The sequence below is a fragment of the Rattus rattus genome, chromosome 5, assembly GCF_011064425.1.
Source record: "Rattus rattus isolate New Zealand chromosome 5, Rrattus_CSIRO_v1, whole genome shotgun sequence".
Lineage (NCBI taxonomy): Eukaryota > Metazoa > Chordata > Mammalia > Rodentia > Muridae > Rattus > Rattus rattus.
In genome coordinates, this window is record NC_046158.1 from 67,986,720 (window position 1) to 68,004,739 (window position 18,020).

General features: G+C 45.9%; 1 protein-coding gene across 1 annotated transcript in view; it reads right to left on the reverse strand.

Annotated features, from left to right (window-relative positions):
• Positions 1 to 15,290, reverse strand: part of Ext2 (exostosin glycosyltransferase 2) — a 134,267-nt gene extending 118,977 nt beyond the window's left edge. Inside the window, exons 1-3 of the mRNA XM_032903764.1 lie at positions 15,110 to 15,290; positions 5,918 to 6,483; positions 4,368 to 4,457 (exon numbers count right to left, since the gene is read on the reverse strand). Of these exons, the coding sequence (XP_032759655.1) occupies positions 4,368 to 4,457; positions 5,918 to 6,453 (626 nt within the window). The 5' untranslated portion in view covers positions 6,454 to 6,483; positions 15,110 to 15,290. The remainder of the gene's footprint in view (positions 1 to 4,367; positions 4,458 to 5,917; positions 6,484 to 15,109) is intronic.
• Between the last annotated feature and the right edge of the window lie 2,730 nt (positions 15,291 to 18,020).

Below are 18,020 nucleotides of genomic sequence, written 5' to 3' on the forward strand. Positions count from 1 at the left end.
AGAAACCTGAGGTTGCAGACTGTGTTTCAGGCTCGTCTGGACTACAGAGAGAAGATATCTCAAAACAACACCTACTCTATGTCCGGAGAGATGGCAGTCAGTTAGGAGTGCTTACTGTTCTCACAGTAGACCGGGGTTCAGGTCCCGACACACACAACTGTCTGTAACTGCCTCCACTTCCAGGAGATCCATGCCTCTGGTCTCCAAGGGCACCTGCTCACATGAAGTGCACATAAACTCTTGATCCAGGCCAGGGCACCTACTCACATGACCTGCACACAAACACATCCAGGCACACATACACACTTTAAAGAAATTGTTTCCTAGGTGCTGTTGATGTTTTAGGTGTGATAATCATTACAGTTAATACAGAGATCCACACAGGAGTGTCTGCATATGGAATGATATAAGGTCTGGGATTCGCTTCTAGATAATAGGGAAGCACCAGCTGGACCAAGACTGCCTGGAGTTGGTGACAGTAAGTCTGATGGTGGGGGGTATGGAACTCACTGTGCCAACCCCCTCTTCTCCTGAATAGGGTTCAAGTTTCCCTAGCAAGTTCAAATCAATGACTACACACCCACACCAATGCAGAAATATGTACAAGAAAAGCTAATGAAAATTCAAGGTAGTAATATTCCAGATCGTGTCTGAGAAAATCAGTATCAGGTGAGCATTAAAGAAGTCTAAAATGCTCTCACTAAAGTTAAACTTAAGGTGCATGTGGGGGAGGGGGGACTATAGTTGTGACAGTTTTAATTGTTAACTTGGCACAATATAGACTCACCTAGGAAAGGACTTTTAGTAAGGACTTTTCTAGGTTAGGTTAGCCTGTGATGCCTCTCAGGGAGAGGAGAGAGGTTAGCTTAATTATGCTATTAATTATGAGAAGACCCAGCCTCCAAGCAGGTCTGGGTGTGGATTGTACAAGAGAGCAAGCAAGAGGCGTAATCACGCACCTCTCTCTCTCTCTCTCTCTCTCTCTCTCTCTCTCTCTCTCTCTCTCTCTCTGCTCTCCACTGTGGATGTGAATAGCTGCTTCCTATTCCTCCTGATGTCCCTCCAGTGACGGACTGCAAGCTAAATAAACACTATCTCCCCTAAAGCTGCTCCTGTCGGGGTGTTCACCTCAGAGACAGAGAACGAAACTCAGACCTCTTCTAACAGCGAGGATCTCTCCTCTCCCTCTCCCTCTCCTTCTCTCTCCCTCTCATGAAATCAAAAGAACAAGCTGTTTGGTTTGACTCATTACACACTTGCGCTCATATCAACTCTTGTGCACAGTACCTATGTGTTACATATACTGTTCCTGAAAATTCGAAGAGAAACAGAAACACATTTACGCTGCATGAAAGATACACTTGGACTTTGGACTGTAGTTCAGTGGCAGAGCAGGGGCTTAGCACACAGAAGGCGCAGAGTGTACTTCCGTTCAGATCCTTGCATTCCTCTAAGCAAATACTGTATAAGCATGCACATCCAGGAGTCAGACTTCAGGGATCTGACCTAGCACACCTCCTGATTCCAGCACATCAGACACCCGGCTCCAGCTGACCCTACCCTATGCTTCTCCAAACACACAAGCAAGGGATAAAGCCTCGAAAAACAAACCTATGACTCCACCATAGGCATGTCCACTAGTGACACAGACAAGGCATAGACCAACTACATGCCTATCCCAACAGTTTCACCTTCCTGGTTCCACCACCCAAATACCAAGAACTCCAACGCTCCCCCTAACCCCACCCCGCTTGGCACCTTCCCACATTTAATGCTTCATTAAAGGTTAAAAAAAAAAGTCTTTCACAGAGTATACAGCAAGATCCTGGCAAAAGTGAAGTGTCCTGTCAGGCATGGTGACACACATCTGCCACTCCACACTTCCACACTCAGGAGACAGGCAGAGGATGGATCTTGTGAATTCAAGGTCAGCTTGGTTCACATAGTGAGTTCCTAGCCAGGTGGGTCTACACAATGAAACTATGAATTTTTTAAGTGAAATATCCCAAACAGAGCAAACAGAAAGCACACCCAAATACAGAAAGCCTTCTGAAAGCACACACCAACAGGAGGGGTAGACCCTGCACCCCACCCACTCTTTCCTGACCTTGTCTGTTCTCAGAAGCATCTCCCTCCTCAGAAGAACATCGGCAACTGTTTGGCCCCACTGGAGTCCTGGGTCCACACACACGTAACCTGTTTCATTTTAAAGCCAGTGGGAGCCATCATGCCCTTAATGTTAGTAATGTTATTTTTTCAGTTCTACAACGTTGGAATTTGATGATCCTTCCTTTGCCCATATACCTTATAAATCTCTGCTTTTGTCTAGGTGTCTATAAAAGCAGCTCGGTGAGCAGGGCAGTCAGAGATCACCTGGGTTAAGAGCTGCTGCAGATGTGTGTGGTTACACTGCCCTCTATTGGCCACAGAGCTCTCGATCCCTGTGTAGACACACAGCTCTGACGTCCATGGACCTCTCTACATATCATGTGTCTTCTAATAATCATCCTATTACCAGACAGAAACTCAAAACTGACTTACGATAGCCACTAGTAACACAGAAGGTTCAGACTAGCCATCTGGGCAGACACATGACACTGTACATTTCCACAGGTGACAACATTAGCCTCTGATGAGCTGAACACAGCTGGTCTCGGGATGTGACCTCTGTTAGTAACGCTGATCCCAAGTTCAGCATCATCTAACAAGACTGTGGAAAAAATGAATCTGCTCACACACTTATAACACTCCTGTAACCTGAACACTGTCCTGAGCTGGAGCCAAACTTTCTGCTTTCCTCAACACTATCAGCCAAACACTAAACTAAGTAGCATGCCCAGCACCTCATTCTGGAACTTTCCGGGAGTCAGCAGCTAAAATGAGTAAGCAGATGCATGAGAGGGCAGGAATGAGTGGCTTGGGGTCAGGGGCATGACCAGTGGCCAGCTTTCCCCACTCTGCATGTTGGGTGGGCTCTACCAGGGAGAACGAAACAAGGGAGGGAGGAGTGGGGGAGAAGTTCAGGTGAGGAAAACGGGAGGGAAGGAGCAGGCAATGCCGGGCACGCTGGCACAGGCTCCAGTGCCTTTGCACATCCGCCTGCAGTGGCTGTGTTCTCTCAGCTAATTATGCTACCCAAAAACCTGCTCACAGAGTTCCACACACAGGCTACAGAAGCCCGCCCCCAGTTGTTTCTGATTGGGAAATAAGTTGCCAACGGCCAATGGCTGAAGCAGGGAGACAGAGGAGGGACTTTTAGGATTCCTGGACAAGAAATGCAAGTGAGGGGGAAGGGAGTCAGCCCTGACAGGGGTGCAGGACGGACCACACCATGAAAGTGAGGAGGGTGAGATGGCCGAAGTGTAGGTGCAAAGGGAAAGCAGCCCCATGGGAGGAAACAGGACAGCAAAGATAAAATACAGATCTGGAAATTGTTAACTCAGGAATACTGGAGGGAAGTATGTGCTAGCTGCTGCGGGGAGGATTGGAAATGCCCAACCATCGAGCTAGTTAAGGCATACTAAATATAAAGATTGCATGTGCGTGTCCTTCATTCACGAATCCAGAGCTCAGGCACGTACCCACAGGCAGCATAGAGCAGACTTTATTTTTTTTTTTTCCACATGGAAAGGTTTAATGAAATAAACAGAGTAGAAGAGGAGAGGAGTAAGGGCCCTCCATGAGCACGTGGAGGGAAGGGGGAGGGGAATGGGGAGAGAAGGAACAAAGGGGAAGAGCAAGGGAGCAGGGAGCAAGAGGAGAGTAGAGCAGACTTTAAATATTCACACTACAGCCACACCGCTCTCCTCAGAAGCTGCAGGACTTTTGGCAAATGAGCCCACATTCAGAAAGCATGGGAACCATTAATCCTGAACCTAACTGGCTTGGAAACTCAGCTGCTACACTTGAAACGAACACTAGCCCAGTCTAGGAAAACAAGATAGTTCTTAGAGCTGTCCCAGGCCCCCAGCTCCAACTGTTTCCATGGGTTTACACAGGTTCAGCATTTCTGTCTTAAGAAGGGAAATGCCTAAGAGGGTTTTCTACTTTAATAAACAATTCCAATCATAAAATATATCCCAGCAGGTTCAGGAACCTAATTTATTTATTTATTTATTTATTTATTTATTTATTTATTTTAAGACATAGTTTCTCTGTGTAGTCCTAGCTGTCCTGGAACTCACTTTGTAGCCCAGGCTACCCTCAACCTCGGAGATCTGCCTGACTCTGCCTCCTGAGTATTGGGATTAAAGGCATGCGTGCACCCCATACCCGTCTAAGAATCTAACTTTGTGGGAACAAATGGTTCCTATTCAGCTTACCCAATCCTCAGAAATCCATTGTGGGACAGCCTCCCAAATGCTCACCTGTCTCTGGGGACATCCAGGGCAGTGTTGTAATCTGGGGGACCTCCAGGCAACATGTTGAACAGCAGGTGATTTGTTCCTCGATCCCACCTATTGAGAAAGTAAATAAATGAGAAAAAACCATAACCATGAAGCAGTGAGCATGTAACATTACATCACTTATGCAAATGACCCAGCCCAAAACAGCGCCACCTGCTGGTCACAAGCATAAATAGCCACAAGAGGAAGGTCTGTTTATTTGTCCAAAGGGACAAATAAAAAATTAGAAACATGTATACTTACAGCTTGTCTGCTACATAGCCATTTCTGATCATAAAACAAAACAACCCTGAAACCTACCTAAATGTTCAAGAAACAAAAGTAGGGCTGGAGAGGTGGCTCAATGGTTAGGAGCACTGGCTGCTCTTCCAGAAGACCCAGGTCCTAACCCCAGCACCCACATGGTGGCTCACAACCATCTGTAACTCCAGTTTCAGGGAATCCAATGCTCTCTTCCGGCCTGTGAGGACACCAGGCACACATGTAGTACACACACATACATAAAGGCAGAACATCCATACCTTTAAATAAATTAAAATTCTAAAAAAAAAAAAAAAACAAGTAAATAAGCTATAGAAGTCTCAATAAATATATTACAGAATATCTATAAAATGGAATTCTACACAATGTTCAGAATTGTATTAAAAAAAAAGTGAAGGTCTAGAGAGATGACTTGGTCAGTAAAGTGTTTGCTGTAGAAGCGTCAGGACCTGATACAAAAGCCAGGTAGAGCGGCGTATGCCTGTAACTCCTCTGTTGGGGAAGCACAGACAGGAGGCAGGATCCCACAAATTCAGTGAAGGATCTGCCTCCAAAATTAGTTAATAATTTAGGTAGCAAGTGATAAAGATACCCAACATCAACCTCTGGGCTTTGCATAGATATTGTCTGTGTGTGTGTGTGTGTGTGTGTGTGTGTGTGTGTGTGTGTGTGTGTGTGTGTGTGTGCATGCCCTTGTGCTTGTGCATACACGCTCAAACCCACAGATACCATGAAATTATTTGGAAAGATATTCACAGTGCATTATGAGAAATGAAGTGTCTATAAGTTATGATCACATAATGCCATTCCTGGCCCAAAAAAATGTTTTATAACTATACGCACATAGAAATTTTACACACACACAAAAAAGGACCTAATAAGCCCATTTAAACAGTAAATGTTGTCCACAAGTCTTACATCTCTTTTGCTAAGCTGCCTTTCTAAGCTTTTTACAGGAAACAGGAATGACCTAGTGCCTGGGGTAGAGGTTATACATTTTAATCTAAATTAGGTGTAAAAAAGATGTATAGGAGAAGAGCCTTCCTTAGCTCCAAACTCCATGAAGCCCCAGGCTGACACAGCAGCACAGGATGGCAGACCCCAGCTGCTCAAAGCTCAGACCTCCAGCTACATCAGTCACTCACATACTTGTGAGGTAGACGAAGTATCTGGAGACCAGGTTAACACATTCCTGCCACTCCATTCCCTTCAGGTCATCCCCTGGGCTCTGGTTGCTAGGTGTCAGGTACCTGGGAAGCTGGGCCAGGGCCTGCGCTGTCTCCTTGATTCGAAGGGGGTTCTGGTTCAGCACATCAATGGAGGGGACGAACAGACAGGCCCGGCTGATGTCATCTGTGTAGTAGTCACTGTCGGAGATGGCTGTGAGCAGTTCATTGTACTCCCGGGAGATGGCGCTGCTCACCGGAACACCGGCGTCATCCACGTACTTCTTTAGGGGGTAGATGTACACCTTGATTTTGTTCTTTGGGTTGAAGCCGCAGCGGTAGACATCGAAACACGTGTGCATTCTACAGCTGAGATCCCCCCGCTCTGGGATGGGGCTGTCAGCTGGCAGCCTGACCACTGGCACTTCCCGGATGCTGCGTTTCTCCACACCCCCGTCGCTGGAGGACTCGATGGAGTGAGGCCAGAACTGAAACATGCCGGTGGCGATGAGGCCCAGGAGGACGATGGAGAACAGGGTGACGTAGTAGATCCGGTGCTTGGTCTTCATCCTTGGGATGAGGGCAGGACCCCGGATGTTGGACTTGACGGACGCACACATAATGACACAGATGTCCTCGTCCTCACACACCTGGTCACCAAAGACAAAAATTGGGGGGGGGGGAGGTTAGGATGGCAATCAGTACCCTGACAGGATTAAGTTGTTCAACCCTTTTTTTTTTTTTTTTTTTTTTTTTTTTTTTTGAGCTGGACCAACCTAGGGCCTTGTGCTTGCCATAGGCAAGCGCCTACCACTGAACTAAATCCCCAACCCCAACACGCTTTATTTGTTTTCGCTTGTTTCAAGACAAAAATCTCATCAAAATACAAGCTATAGTCTAGTCTACAGAGTGAGTTCCTGGAAAGTCAGGCCCACACAGAAACCCTGTCTCAAAAAAAACAAAACAAAAACAAAACAAAAAAAAAAAAAAACAAGCAAACGAACAAACAAAAACCCAACAACAAAACCCAGGGAACACAACAATCAGTAACAGCCAAGGCAATATGTCTCTGCGAGGGCCCAGCCATCCTCCCCAGCAGGTCCTGAATCTTCAGTTATAACTAAAGCCCAAGGAAAAGGCCTTAAAGTCAACTAAATGAAGATGATAGGGATCCTTAAAGAGGGAAAAAAAAAAAAGCCAGGGAAACACGAAGAAACAATAGAGGAAACAAGTAAGTCCCTCAAGGAAAGCCAAGAAACAGACAAACTGTTCAAGATATGAAAGTAGAAGCAATAAAGAAAACAAACTGAGGGAATTCTGGAAAGGAAAATTCAGGAATGCCAACAGGACTTCAGAGGTGACCTCACCAACAGAACACAGGAGATGCAAGAGAGAAACTCAGGCCCTAAAGATATAGTAGAAGAAATGGTTACATCAGTCAAAGACATTATTAAATCTAAAATAAACTTCCTGACATAAAACATCTAGGAAGTCCGGGACACTACAAAAAGACTCCAAATAATAGGAATAGAAGAAGGAGAGGGTTCCCAGTTCGAAAGCCCAAAAAATGCTTTCAACAAAGTCATAGAAAAAGTATTTCCTAACCTAAAGAAGGAGATACCTATAAAGGTCATTAAAAAGTCTACCAGCCAAAAAAGGCCCAGAGCCAGATGGTTTTAGTGTAGAATTCTATGAGACTTTGAAAGAAGAGTTAATACCAATACTCCTCAAATTGTTCCACAAAACAGAAACAGAAGAAACACTGACCAATTATTTAAATGAGTACACAGTTACCCTGATATCCAAACCACATAAAGACTCAACAAAGAAAGAAAATTAAATTCAATTTCTCTTATAAACATACATGCAAAAATACTCGATAAAAATGCTTACCAACTGAATGCAAGAACACATCAAAAAGAACACTTAGCATTACCATAGGCTTCATGCCAGAGATGCAGAGATAATTCAACATACAACAAGAGTAAATGTAACCCAACATATAAATAAACTAAAAGAAAAAAAGCTTGTCATCTCATTAGATACTGAAAAGGTCTTTGACAAAATCTAATAGCCCTTCGTGATAAAAATCTTGGCGGGATTAAGGATACAAGGCACATACCTTGTGTGCCTTGTAACCCAAACATAATAAAGACAATATAAAGCAATCCAATAGCCAAGATCAAATGAAATGGAGAGAAACTCAAAGCAATGCCATAAAATCAGAAACAAGATAAGGTTGCCCACTCTCTCCTTGTCTATTCAGTATAGTACTTGAAGGTTTAGCTACAGCAATAGACAATGAAGGAGACACAAATTGGAAAGGAAGAAGTCAAAGTATCTTCATTTGCAGATGATATGATAGTATAATAAGTGACCCAGAAAATTCCACTAAGGAACTCCTATAGCTGATAAACACTTTCAGCAAAGTGGCTGAATGCAAGATTAACTCAAAATGATCAGTAGCCCTCCTACATACAAGTGACAAATGAACTGAGAGAGAAATCAGGGCAACAACACCCTCCACAAGATCCTCAAATAATATAAGATATCTTGGGGTAACTGACAAAAAAAAGTAAAAGATTTGTATGATCAAAAACTTTGATAAAGTCTTTGAAGAAAGAAATTGAAGAAGGTTTCAGAACGTGGAAACACCTCCCATGTTCATGGATTGGTAGGATTAACATAGTGAAAATGGCCATCTTGCCGAAAGCAATCTACAGATTCAGTGCAATTTCCATCAATCCCAGCACAATTCTTTACAGACCTTGAAAGGACAATTCTCAACTCAGTGTGGAAAAACAAAACCCCAAACAAGATAGGTAAAAGAATCCTATAGGTAAAACAATATGCTAAAGGTCTCACCATTCCTGACTTCAAGCTGTGCTACAAATTTAGTACAAGCTGTACAAAAATTGCATGGTGTTGGCATAAAAATAGACATGTTGATTAATAGAACTGAGTGAAGACCAAGACATAAATTCATACACCTATAGACACCTAATTTTTTATAAAGAAGTCAGAAATGCATACTGGAAAAAAAAGACAGTATCTTCAACAAATGGTGCTGGGCAAATGGGATGTCTGAGTGTAGAAGAATGCATATAGATTCAGACTTATCACCCTGCACAACAAGTCCAAGGGGGTCAAAGACCTCAGCATAAAAGCAGACCCACTGAACCGGATAGAAAAGAAAGTGGGAAACAGCCTTGAACACATAGGCACAGGCGACAACTTTCCGAATGGAATAGTGTAGGCACTAGGATCAACAATTACTAATTGACACCTCATAAAACGGAAAAGCTTCTGCAAGGTAAAGGACATTGTCATTCAGACAAAGCAACAGCCTAAAGAATGGCAAAAGATTTTTACAAACTCCACATCCAACAGAGGTCTAATATCCAAAAAAAAAAAAAAAAAACCTCGAGAGATTGGATATAAAAACATCCAATTAAAAATGAGGTGCAGATCAGACAGAATTCTCAATAGAGGAATCTTAAATGGCTAAGAAGCATTTATTTAAAGAAATGCTCAGCATCCTTAGCCATCAGGAAAATGCAAATCAAAACTACTTTGGGATTCTATCTTACGCCTGTCAGAATGGCTAAGATTAATAACACAAGTGACAGCGCACGCTGGCAAGGATGCACAGTAAGGAGAACGCTCCTCCATTGCTAGTGGGAAGGCAAACTTGTGCAGCTACTACGGATATCAATATGGTGGCTCCTCAGAGAACTGGGAATCAACTGATTTTAAGACCCAGCTATAGCACTCTTAGACATATTCCCAAAGGACACTCCATCCTACTACAGGACGTTTGCTCAATTATGTCCATTGCAGCTTTATTCACAATATCCAGGAACCGGAAACAACCTAGATGCCCCTCGAGTGAAGAATAGATAAAGAAAACGTGGTATATTTACACAATGGAGTATTACTCAACTGTTTTTAAAAAAACAACATTATGAAATTTACAGCAAAAGGATAGAACTAGATGAAATCATTCTGAGGTAACCCAGAAAGATAAATGTATGTATTCCCTTACAAGTGGGCATTGGCTATTAAATAAGTATTAATCAAGCTACAATCCACAGAAGCACATACCCAGAGAGGTCAAGAGAGTTCAAGGGAGAAAGCATGGGCCTTCCTAGGGGAAACAGAGTAGGTTTGGGGTGGACTGGGGGAGGGTAGTTATGAGAATGGGAAGGATCAAGTGGAGGGGAGATGAAGGGAGAGTTCAGGGAGAGACAGCTAGACCTGGGGGTAGGGGACACTTGGGGGACAGAGTGGAAACCGAGTGCAGCGGAAACTTCCTGGAATCTGTGAGGGTGACCCTAGTGACAACTCCTAGGAATGGAGGATATAGAGTCTGAACTAGTCATCTTTCATAGCCAGGCAAGGCTGAAGAGATACGGGGCCTAAGCAAGGTGGTTCGGTGGTTCTGTGCAAGCATGAGGACCTGAGTTCAAAACCCTCAACAACCCAACAGAAAAGGCCAAGGGTGGCTACCCGCACACCCAGGACTGGTGGGGTGGGGCAGAGGATGAGAGAGTTATCGGGGCTTGCTGGCCGTCAGTCCAGGTCAGCATTCAGTGAGAGACCCTATCTCCAGGAAACAAGGCAGAGAGTAAGGTGCATCCTCCTCTGGCCTCCACCTACAAATACATATGTGCAACCTCCATACATACATATCACACACCACACACATACAGGCACACACACACACACACACACACACACACACACACACACACACACACACACACACACACACACACGCGCGCGCGCGCGCACACACACAAACACAGAGAGAGATCCAGCATCACCCTTGATCTGCAAGATATGGGTTTAAAAACTGGCTTATCTGAAAACCTTTTCTATTCAACAGGTGCCAACCTTGTCAGTTCTTGACATTTTCCCTGGCTCAACAAATCAGGCAGTGTCTGAGCTGGCTGCCCACTTCCACTGCCCCGTAGTTAAGGACACCACCTGGCCACTTCAGAACTCGGCCTTTCTCAGAACTTGGGAACCAGTCCCATGGTAGCATGAAGGCCAATACCTGACAGCCAATGCTGAGCTCACTTCTCAAAGGTGTCAGCACCGCACTGGCCATTCCATATTATGAGAGCGGAGAGGGTGGACTCCCCCAGAGGCGGAGCAAGTGGGTTAGCTCTGGCCTCAAAGAATAAACCCAAAGAATAAACTCAAAGAATAAGCTATCTGCCTCCCTGAGCTTCAAGTTGCTTCCTCCAACACTGCCACAGCAGTCCGGATGCACCCTTGGTTGCACCCCCTGCCCGCCACCCTTGGTTTCTGGCTGTGGCTTCTACTAACATTCTAACTGTATCTAACTCATGTGGGAAACCATTATCTGGATCCTAACTGTCTCAGTACCATCCTCAGCCTGTCCCTGGTAAAAAGGCAGACCCGTAGTTATAATCACCAAGAGTGTTAAACACCCCTGGGGGGCAATGAAATCACCCCTGGGTGGAAACCAGTCATTTAGGTCATGGTTCCATCCAAGCTTCAAGCCTGCCTGGCAGCACCATAGGACCAGCTCCCACTGTCCTGCCTGGGTCATTAACCCTGGGTCACGAGAACACACCCATATCCACACCCTGTTTTATATCCCGCCATTTCATATCCCCAGCCCCACCCCCCGCTGCTGTTAGTCCACACACAGCCAGGTCCCGCAGCCACAGACATCTGAAGACACCACTTAAGGGAAGCTGAGAGCAGAGGGAGGTGCAGGCAGATCCTGAGTGCCCATCGAAACAGCTGACCCAGGGAGGGCAGCTCGCCTCTGCCTTAAAGACCTGCTGCCAGCCCCGAGGATCTGGGAGTCCCAAAAACACTGAGTTCTCAGTGGTCCCATCTCCCAGGATTTCTTCCCACCGGTAGCCTTGACCACAGATGCCAAGGCTGTGTGGCTGTGCATTCGTTCACCTACTTTGCATTTCCACCATGATGAGGATCGGACCCCAGTAGATCATCACATCTGCCCCCAGCTGCAGGACACCCCGCCATGGAACCTCGCATGTTTCACGGTGTGCTATGAGTGGGCATCTGGGCTGCCCAAAACAGAATGCCTAGCATTCTCTGATATGAAGGCTTCTAAGGGAGACACCAGGAGGCAGCCGCTACCCTTCTATCACCATAGGCCATACCTGATCAAGAGCTACAGCCACCATGCTGGGCTACCTCCCTCCGACCTGGATCTCTCTCCACGAAGCTACAGTAGGAGTCCTACAACTGTTACACCAGAGTACAGAGGTTGCTGACGCCTTGCTTTACCCTGCCCAAGGGGTCCCTGCTGCCATCTGAGGGTGAGCAAGTCAATCCAGCACATGTTCCCGTGGTGCTTGCAAGCCCCTTCTGGATGCGCCAACATGGTCTGTGCTCTTCCAAACTAAGAGCATGAGCGGAAGTGTTTGGTAGGAGGGGGGCTCTGGAAAACCAGAGAGAGGAACCGGAAAGCAGAATGGTGAAGATGGAGCTGGCTAAAGCACTGAGCAGGGAAAAGCACTTGATTCTGCTAAGAGCCCCCGAAGAGTCATTCAGAACACACCTCAGAACCACCTGACAGGTAGGGAGCTGAGGCACAACAGCCCAAAGCCACCCAGACATGGGCTCAATATCCAACATCTACCCCAAACGTCTACACCAAACTCTGAGGAATAATGCTGAGAGGGTGGCAAGCGCTCGGGCCAGCGCAAACACTCATAATAAAACAAATGGGGTAGGGGGAGATGAATGGAATGGCAGAGTACTGGTTGGGAACAGACTAGGTCCTCGCTAAACCCAGGAATACAGTTGTTGATGTTGGTGTTGTTGGAGAGGGGGCTGAAGAGATGGCTCAGAGCAAATACTGCTTTATTATCATCATCATCATCATCATCATCATCATCATCATCATCATCATCATCATCATCATCATCATTGGAGAAGAGCTAAAGAAATGGGTCAGCAGTTAAGAGCAAATACTGATGATGATGGTGGTGGTGGTGGTGATGGTGATGATGATTATTATCATTATTGGAGAGGGGACTGGAGAGATGGTCCGGTGGTTACAAGCACTTGCTCTTCCATAGGTTAGGTTCCCAGCACCCACATGGAGGCTCACGACCATCTGTAACTTCAGTTCCAGGGAATCTGATGCCCTCTTCTTGCCTCTGCAGGCGCTGCACACACATGGTACACGAGCATGCATGCATGCAAGCAGGCAAAACACTCATACAAAATAAAAACAAGTAATAAAGCAATTAATTAATGAAGATGAGGGAGGCCTTCCCTGTGAGCACCACCTTTTACTACGACACTTCCTTACAGCACCTGCCTCACTTAGAGTGGCCTGTCTGCTCTGCTGGTGTCCCTCTCACAGTCTAGTCAGTATTCTCAACATCCAGTATCAAGGGTAGAACATACTGGATCTCAACCTGAATGCTGGCTGAGTGAGTGAGTGAATGAATGAATGATTAAACGAATGAATGAATGAATGAATGAATGACCAAACATCTTTCCTTCCCAGTTGCACTGGGACACTCACCACTCTACACTCAGGGGAGGGGCTTCTGACCGCCATCCTTCCTGAACTGGAATTTCCAAAAGGGAAATGATGGTTGTAGGTTTCCACTGGTTCTAGGTTTTCTGTGCCCTCCTCTGAACACCTCCTCTCCCTGCACCCATCACAAACAGCTACACCCGAAAGAACCACGGGCTACGATGGTTTGGTTTGGTTTTCCATTTGTGTTGGGACAGCCTCCTCCAGCCCAGGCTGGTCAGGAACTAGATGATCACCCTTCTCTCCCTGCTCTCACCTCCTGAGTACTGGGATTGTGGGCATGCATCCCTGCCTCAGTTTATAGGGCACTGGAGATCCAATCCAAGGCCCCATGCATGCTGGGAACTCTACCAGCTGAGATACAGAAGCACCCATCCCTGATAAACCTGTGCTGAATCCTGGAGACCGAATCCTAGTTTTCCTGGCTGCCCAGTTTCATACCATAGCCTACATCTCAGATCCTACAAATTATCATCCTTCAAACCTGTCAAACACCCTCCCTCTCAATTTAAAAAAAAAGTCTGGAACCATTCATCCAGCTTCAGAGCACTGAGCCACTGGAACGACTCTAACACCCATCTACGGGCACGGTGAGACACACTTGACGTTCCTGGAATTGCTCCTTCCTAACAGTGGCCTGAAACACCTTTCTTCCAAGCTCCAGGTTACAGTCAATGCACTCAGCCAAACGTTCCAGGTCACAATTTCCTATTACCTCAGCCTTTTCCGAGTGGTCCTGCCTGCTGAACTGCCTTTGCTACACAGGATCTCTTCTGAAAACAATGTAGGCAAACAGACACAAAGTCATGATACTTGATACGGTTAGAATTAAAGTTCCAGGGTGGTTCACTACCCCTAAAAAGGGTTTCCAGTATAAAGACACTGTTTGACTGTGGCAGTTACATCACGGTGAATACATTATGTACCTAACTGAGCATTTTACTCTACACTTGTGGGTTTACTATGTCTTATTTCATCCTCCTGACAGCTCTGTGTGACAATCTTCTGAACCTCACTGTGGTGCAGAAAGGTCAACAGCAAGGCTAAGGAACTTCCAGGGTTCCACAACAGAACTCCACGGCTGGGCTCCAGCGCACAGCAGCCTGGTTCCTCAGATGACTATCCAAGCGCACAGGCTAGAGGAACTAAGAGGCTGAAGTCAGGGAAAGTGATTGCAATACAAACTCGGCCGTGTTGATTATTACCGTGAATTGCCTTGAGCACCAGAGTACACAAAGTTCAGTTAAAGTACTTAGAACTTATAGCTGACTCTAAACAATTGAAATGGACATGCCCCAGACTCAAGACAACATCCACAGACCCAAGTGAAAGGACCCTTCTAGAGTGGTACTTAATAAGTGACACCAAACCAGTGTTTGACTTTCAAAACTGGACACTGTTGCCACCATCGGGAACACATCTCCCAACGCTCAGAGCCACTCTCTGAGCCACACACCCCACCGCGTTCCACCCAGGACCAGCACTGGACGCCACTGGTCCGGGATAGCCAAGGTACAAGGCCTCCCAGGGAGGACTCGGGTCCCGCAACCTCCAGTTGCAGCAGGAAACAGATGTCCTGGACAGGCTGGCGGGCCCGGGTAACAGGACATAGGTACAGATGGGGCAGCGGGGCAGCGCTGCGGTGCTCTTGCAGCCCCCGGGCTCCCAGAGGCCCAGCCCCGAGGCCCACCCGGTCGCCCGCGCGCCGCGCTCACCTCGGAACCGGCCGCCTCCCGCTCGGCCCCGCGCTCCGCCACCGGCTTTGGCCGCGGGGCGCGAGCCACGGCCGTGTCGGATCGCGCGGTGACGGGAGGCCGCCGACAGTACCAGGTAAGCCAGAGCCAGCCGGGGAACGCTGCGCCGGCCTCCAGTTCCCCACGTCTGACACGGCGCGCACTGCGCATGCGGAGCGGTAACGCCGCGCCCCCTGCTGGACAGGAGGAGTCAGCACACGTGAGCAACCCCGCCCGGGGCAAAGGCAGAGTAACAGCCAGGGCGCACCAAGCTCCTGGATAAAACTGTCAAAAACGCAAGCATCTGTCTGTGTTAGGCGTAGTGGCTCATACCTGTAATCTCAGCACAGCAGAAGTATCACCCACTAGTTCCAGGTTAGCCTAGGCTACATAATGAGACGATCTCCAACTCTGCAAAGCATTCTTATGCCCACAGGGCAATTTGCAGTGTCCATCAAGGTGTAAAAATAACGCCCTGGACCTGCAATTCCAACCAACCTGCTTCGTAGTTTACCCTGAAGAAAGTCTCACCACTTATTGAAACATTCACCACGCCGTTTTTAATAATAGCACAACACTCAGAGCAACGAGAGTAAACTACAGAATTAGGGAACAACAAGAGGAGGAGGAGTCATACCAATTACCAAGGTAATATCTCCAAGATAGGCTAATGAGAAACCAGGGTTTCCTAAAAATGGGCAAGCACGGTCACTTTTAAGTAAAAATGTGCTTGTGCAAAAACAGAAGAGAGAAAATGTGTTGAGCAGCTGCTGTGTCCAGGCATAAGTAAAATATTTTTCTGCAAAAGACAACAAGCACTTATAAAATTTTGGAAGTAACTGGAGCGACAAAAGTTATCGCATGCATAGTGCCATCTGTCAAAAGGCAGCAAAAAGTGTCCTTAACTGAAGGCGCACCTAACCCAGCTTGCCTTTCCTGGCTGTAGTTCTTCTGTCCACGGGACAGATCTATTTTACTGCCACCTAGTGGACATTGTTACTTATAGCTTAAATATCCACAGAGATTATTGTCTGGAGGCCTATGGAGGTGTTCATCAGCAGCAAAGATTCCAATATTTTGGGATTAATATCTCCTTGTTTTAGACATAGAGAGATTGGAAAAAAACATAGGGACATAAGATTCTGTGCACATTCTTCTTCCCCACATCTAATAGAATGTGGCTCTATCCTTCACACACACACACACACACACACACACGCATGCTACTGAACTTACTATATACACACATTTGAGAACTGAATGGGTGATGTCAGGACCATCAGCCAATGGTACCACAACCAAATTCCTGTAATTACACAGAACACTGGCTTGTATCCTTTTTAGAAAGAAAACTTTTAAGGTATTATTATTATAGTTGTTGTTGTTATAATTATTATTATTGTTGCATATTTGTTTCTCTGTGTGACAGAACTGCATGAAGGTGCATGCCAGAAGATGGCATTGGGTCTCCTGGAGGCACAGGGAGTTGTAAACTGCCTGATGGTGCTAGGAATCAAATACTAGTCCTCTAAAAGAGCAGCTTAACTTCTGAGCCACAACTCCAACCCAAGGTTTTATTCTTAAAAGCATGTCAACAGTAGCTATCTGCACTGGGAGATTTTGTCTTCTTTCTTACCTGTTTCCTTTGTATCTGTGTGTATTTTTAAACATGTTTTTAATACATGCTAGCATTAAGTGAAATTTTACTGTGTTGCAGAACTGTGTAAAGCATAGACTTTGGGAGTCTTTACCTGTCTTGATCACATTTTATAGCCCTAGGCTTGCACAGTGCCTGGAACTAGGCAAGTGCTCAGTGTTGAGTGACTAAAGGGGGGCAGGTTCAGGAAAGTGAAAGCGCTAACTAGGAATAAGACAAATGTCCAAGTGAAGTTCATAAAGCAGAGAGTGAGAGGCAGCAAACGGTGTAAATACAATGTTTCAGGCTCAAGAGGAAAGAGGCCACATGCAATTGAAAAGATCTAAGTTCAGGCAAGAGTTAACATCTCAAGCCAGGTGTAGGGGCTCACTCCTGTAGTCCTAGCATTTGGGAGGCTGAGGCAGAAGGATGGTGAGTTTGCAGACAGCTTGGGCAGTATAGTAAAACTCTTGTTTACCAGGGGTGGGGCGGGGTGTTCTCTTGTCTTGAAGAATCTTTAGGATCCTGACAGCTGACGGGAACTCAGAAAGAGGAAAGAAAAACCTGTCTGTATCAAAAGCCTGGATAAAGAAGCAGGAATGGAAAAAGCAAGCACTCTATCTACCAACCCAGCACTTAGAATGGTGCAGCTACACTTCTAGGTACATAAACCACACAGGTAATGAGAAGCAAGGAAGAATAGAATCTGTGCTATTAGAAGTTTTGCAAATGCATGGACACTCTGAACATCTCTTGTAATGTCCATTCCCTAAACATAGCTACATGACTCACTAGAGTTTATAGTTCTGATATCTGCAGCTGCTCACATACTGGTTTTTTTTATTATTCTTATATTGCATGCAATCTAGAGATGATTCGCATCTACAGGGGAGCTGGGGAAGGTTACCCTTGAGTTGGAAGTAGCCTGGGTATTCGTTGTATATAAAGCTGAAATAAATAAATGAACTGCCTTGACATGCAGTGGGGACTCTACAGATTATCAGAGATAAAGAATGTCTTTTTTTTTTAATATCGAGAAACTGGAGGTGGGAGGACTCCATAGCAAGACTCTTATCTCAAAAGCTAAATGAATAAAATAGTCAACAGAGGGATGCCCCTAAGTTATACACAAAGATGAAGCTATTTTTATACAGGACTTAGGCATCTGCAGATTTTAGTATTCCTAAAGTGGCCGTGGCCCAATCTTCCTTGGATACAGAGATGATTGTATACAACACACAAAACAACCATGTTTCA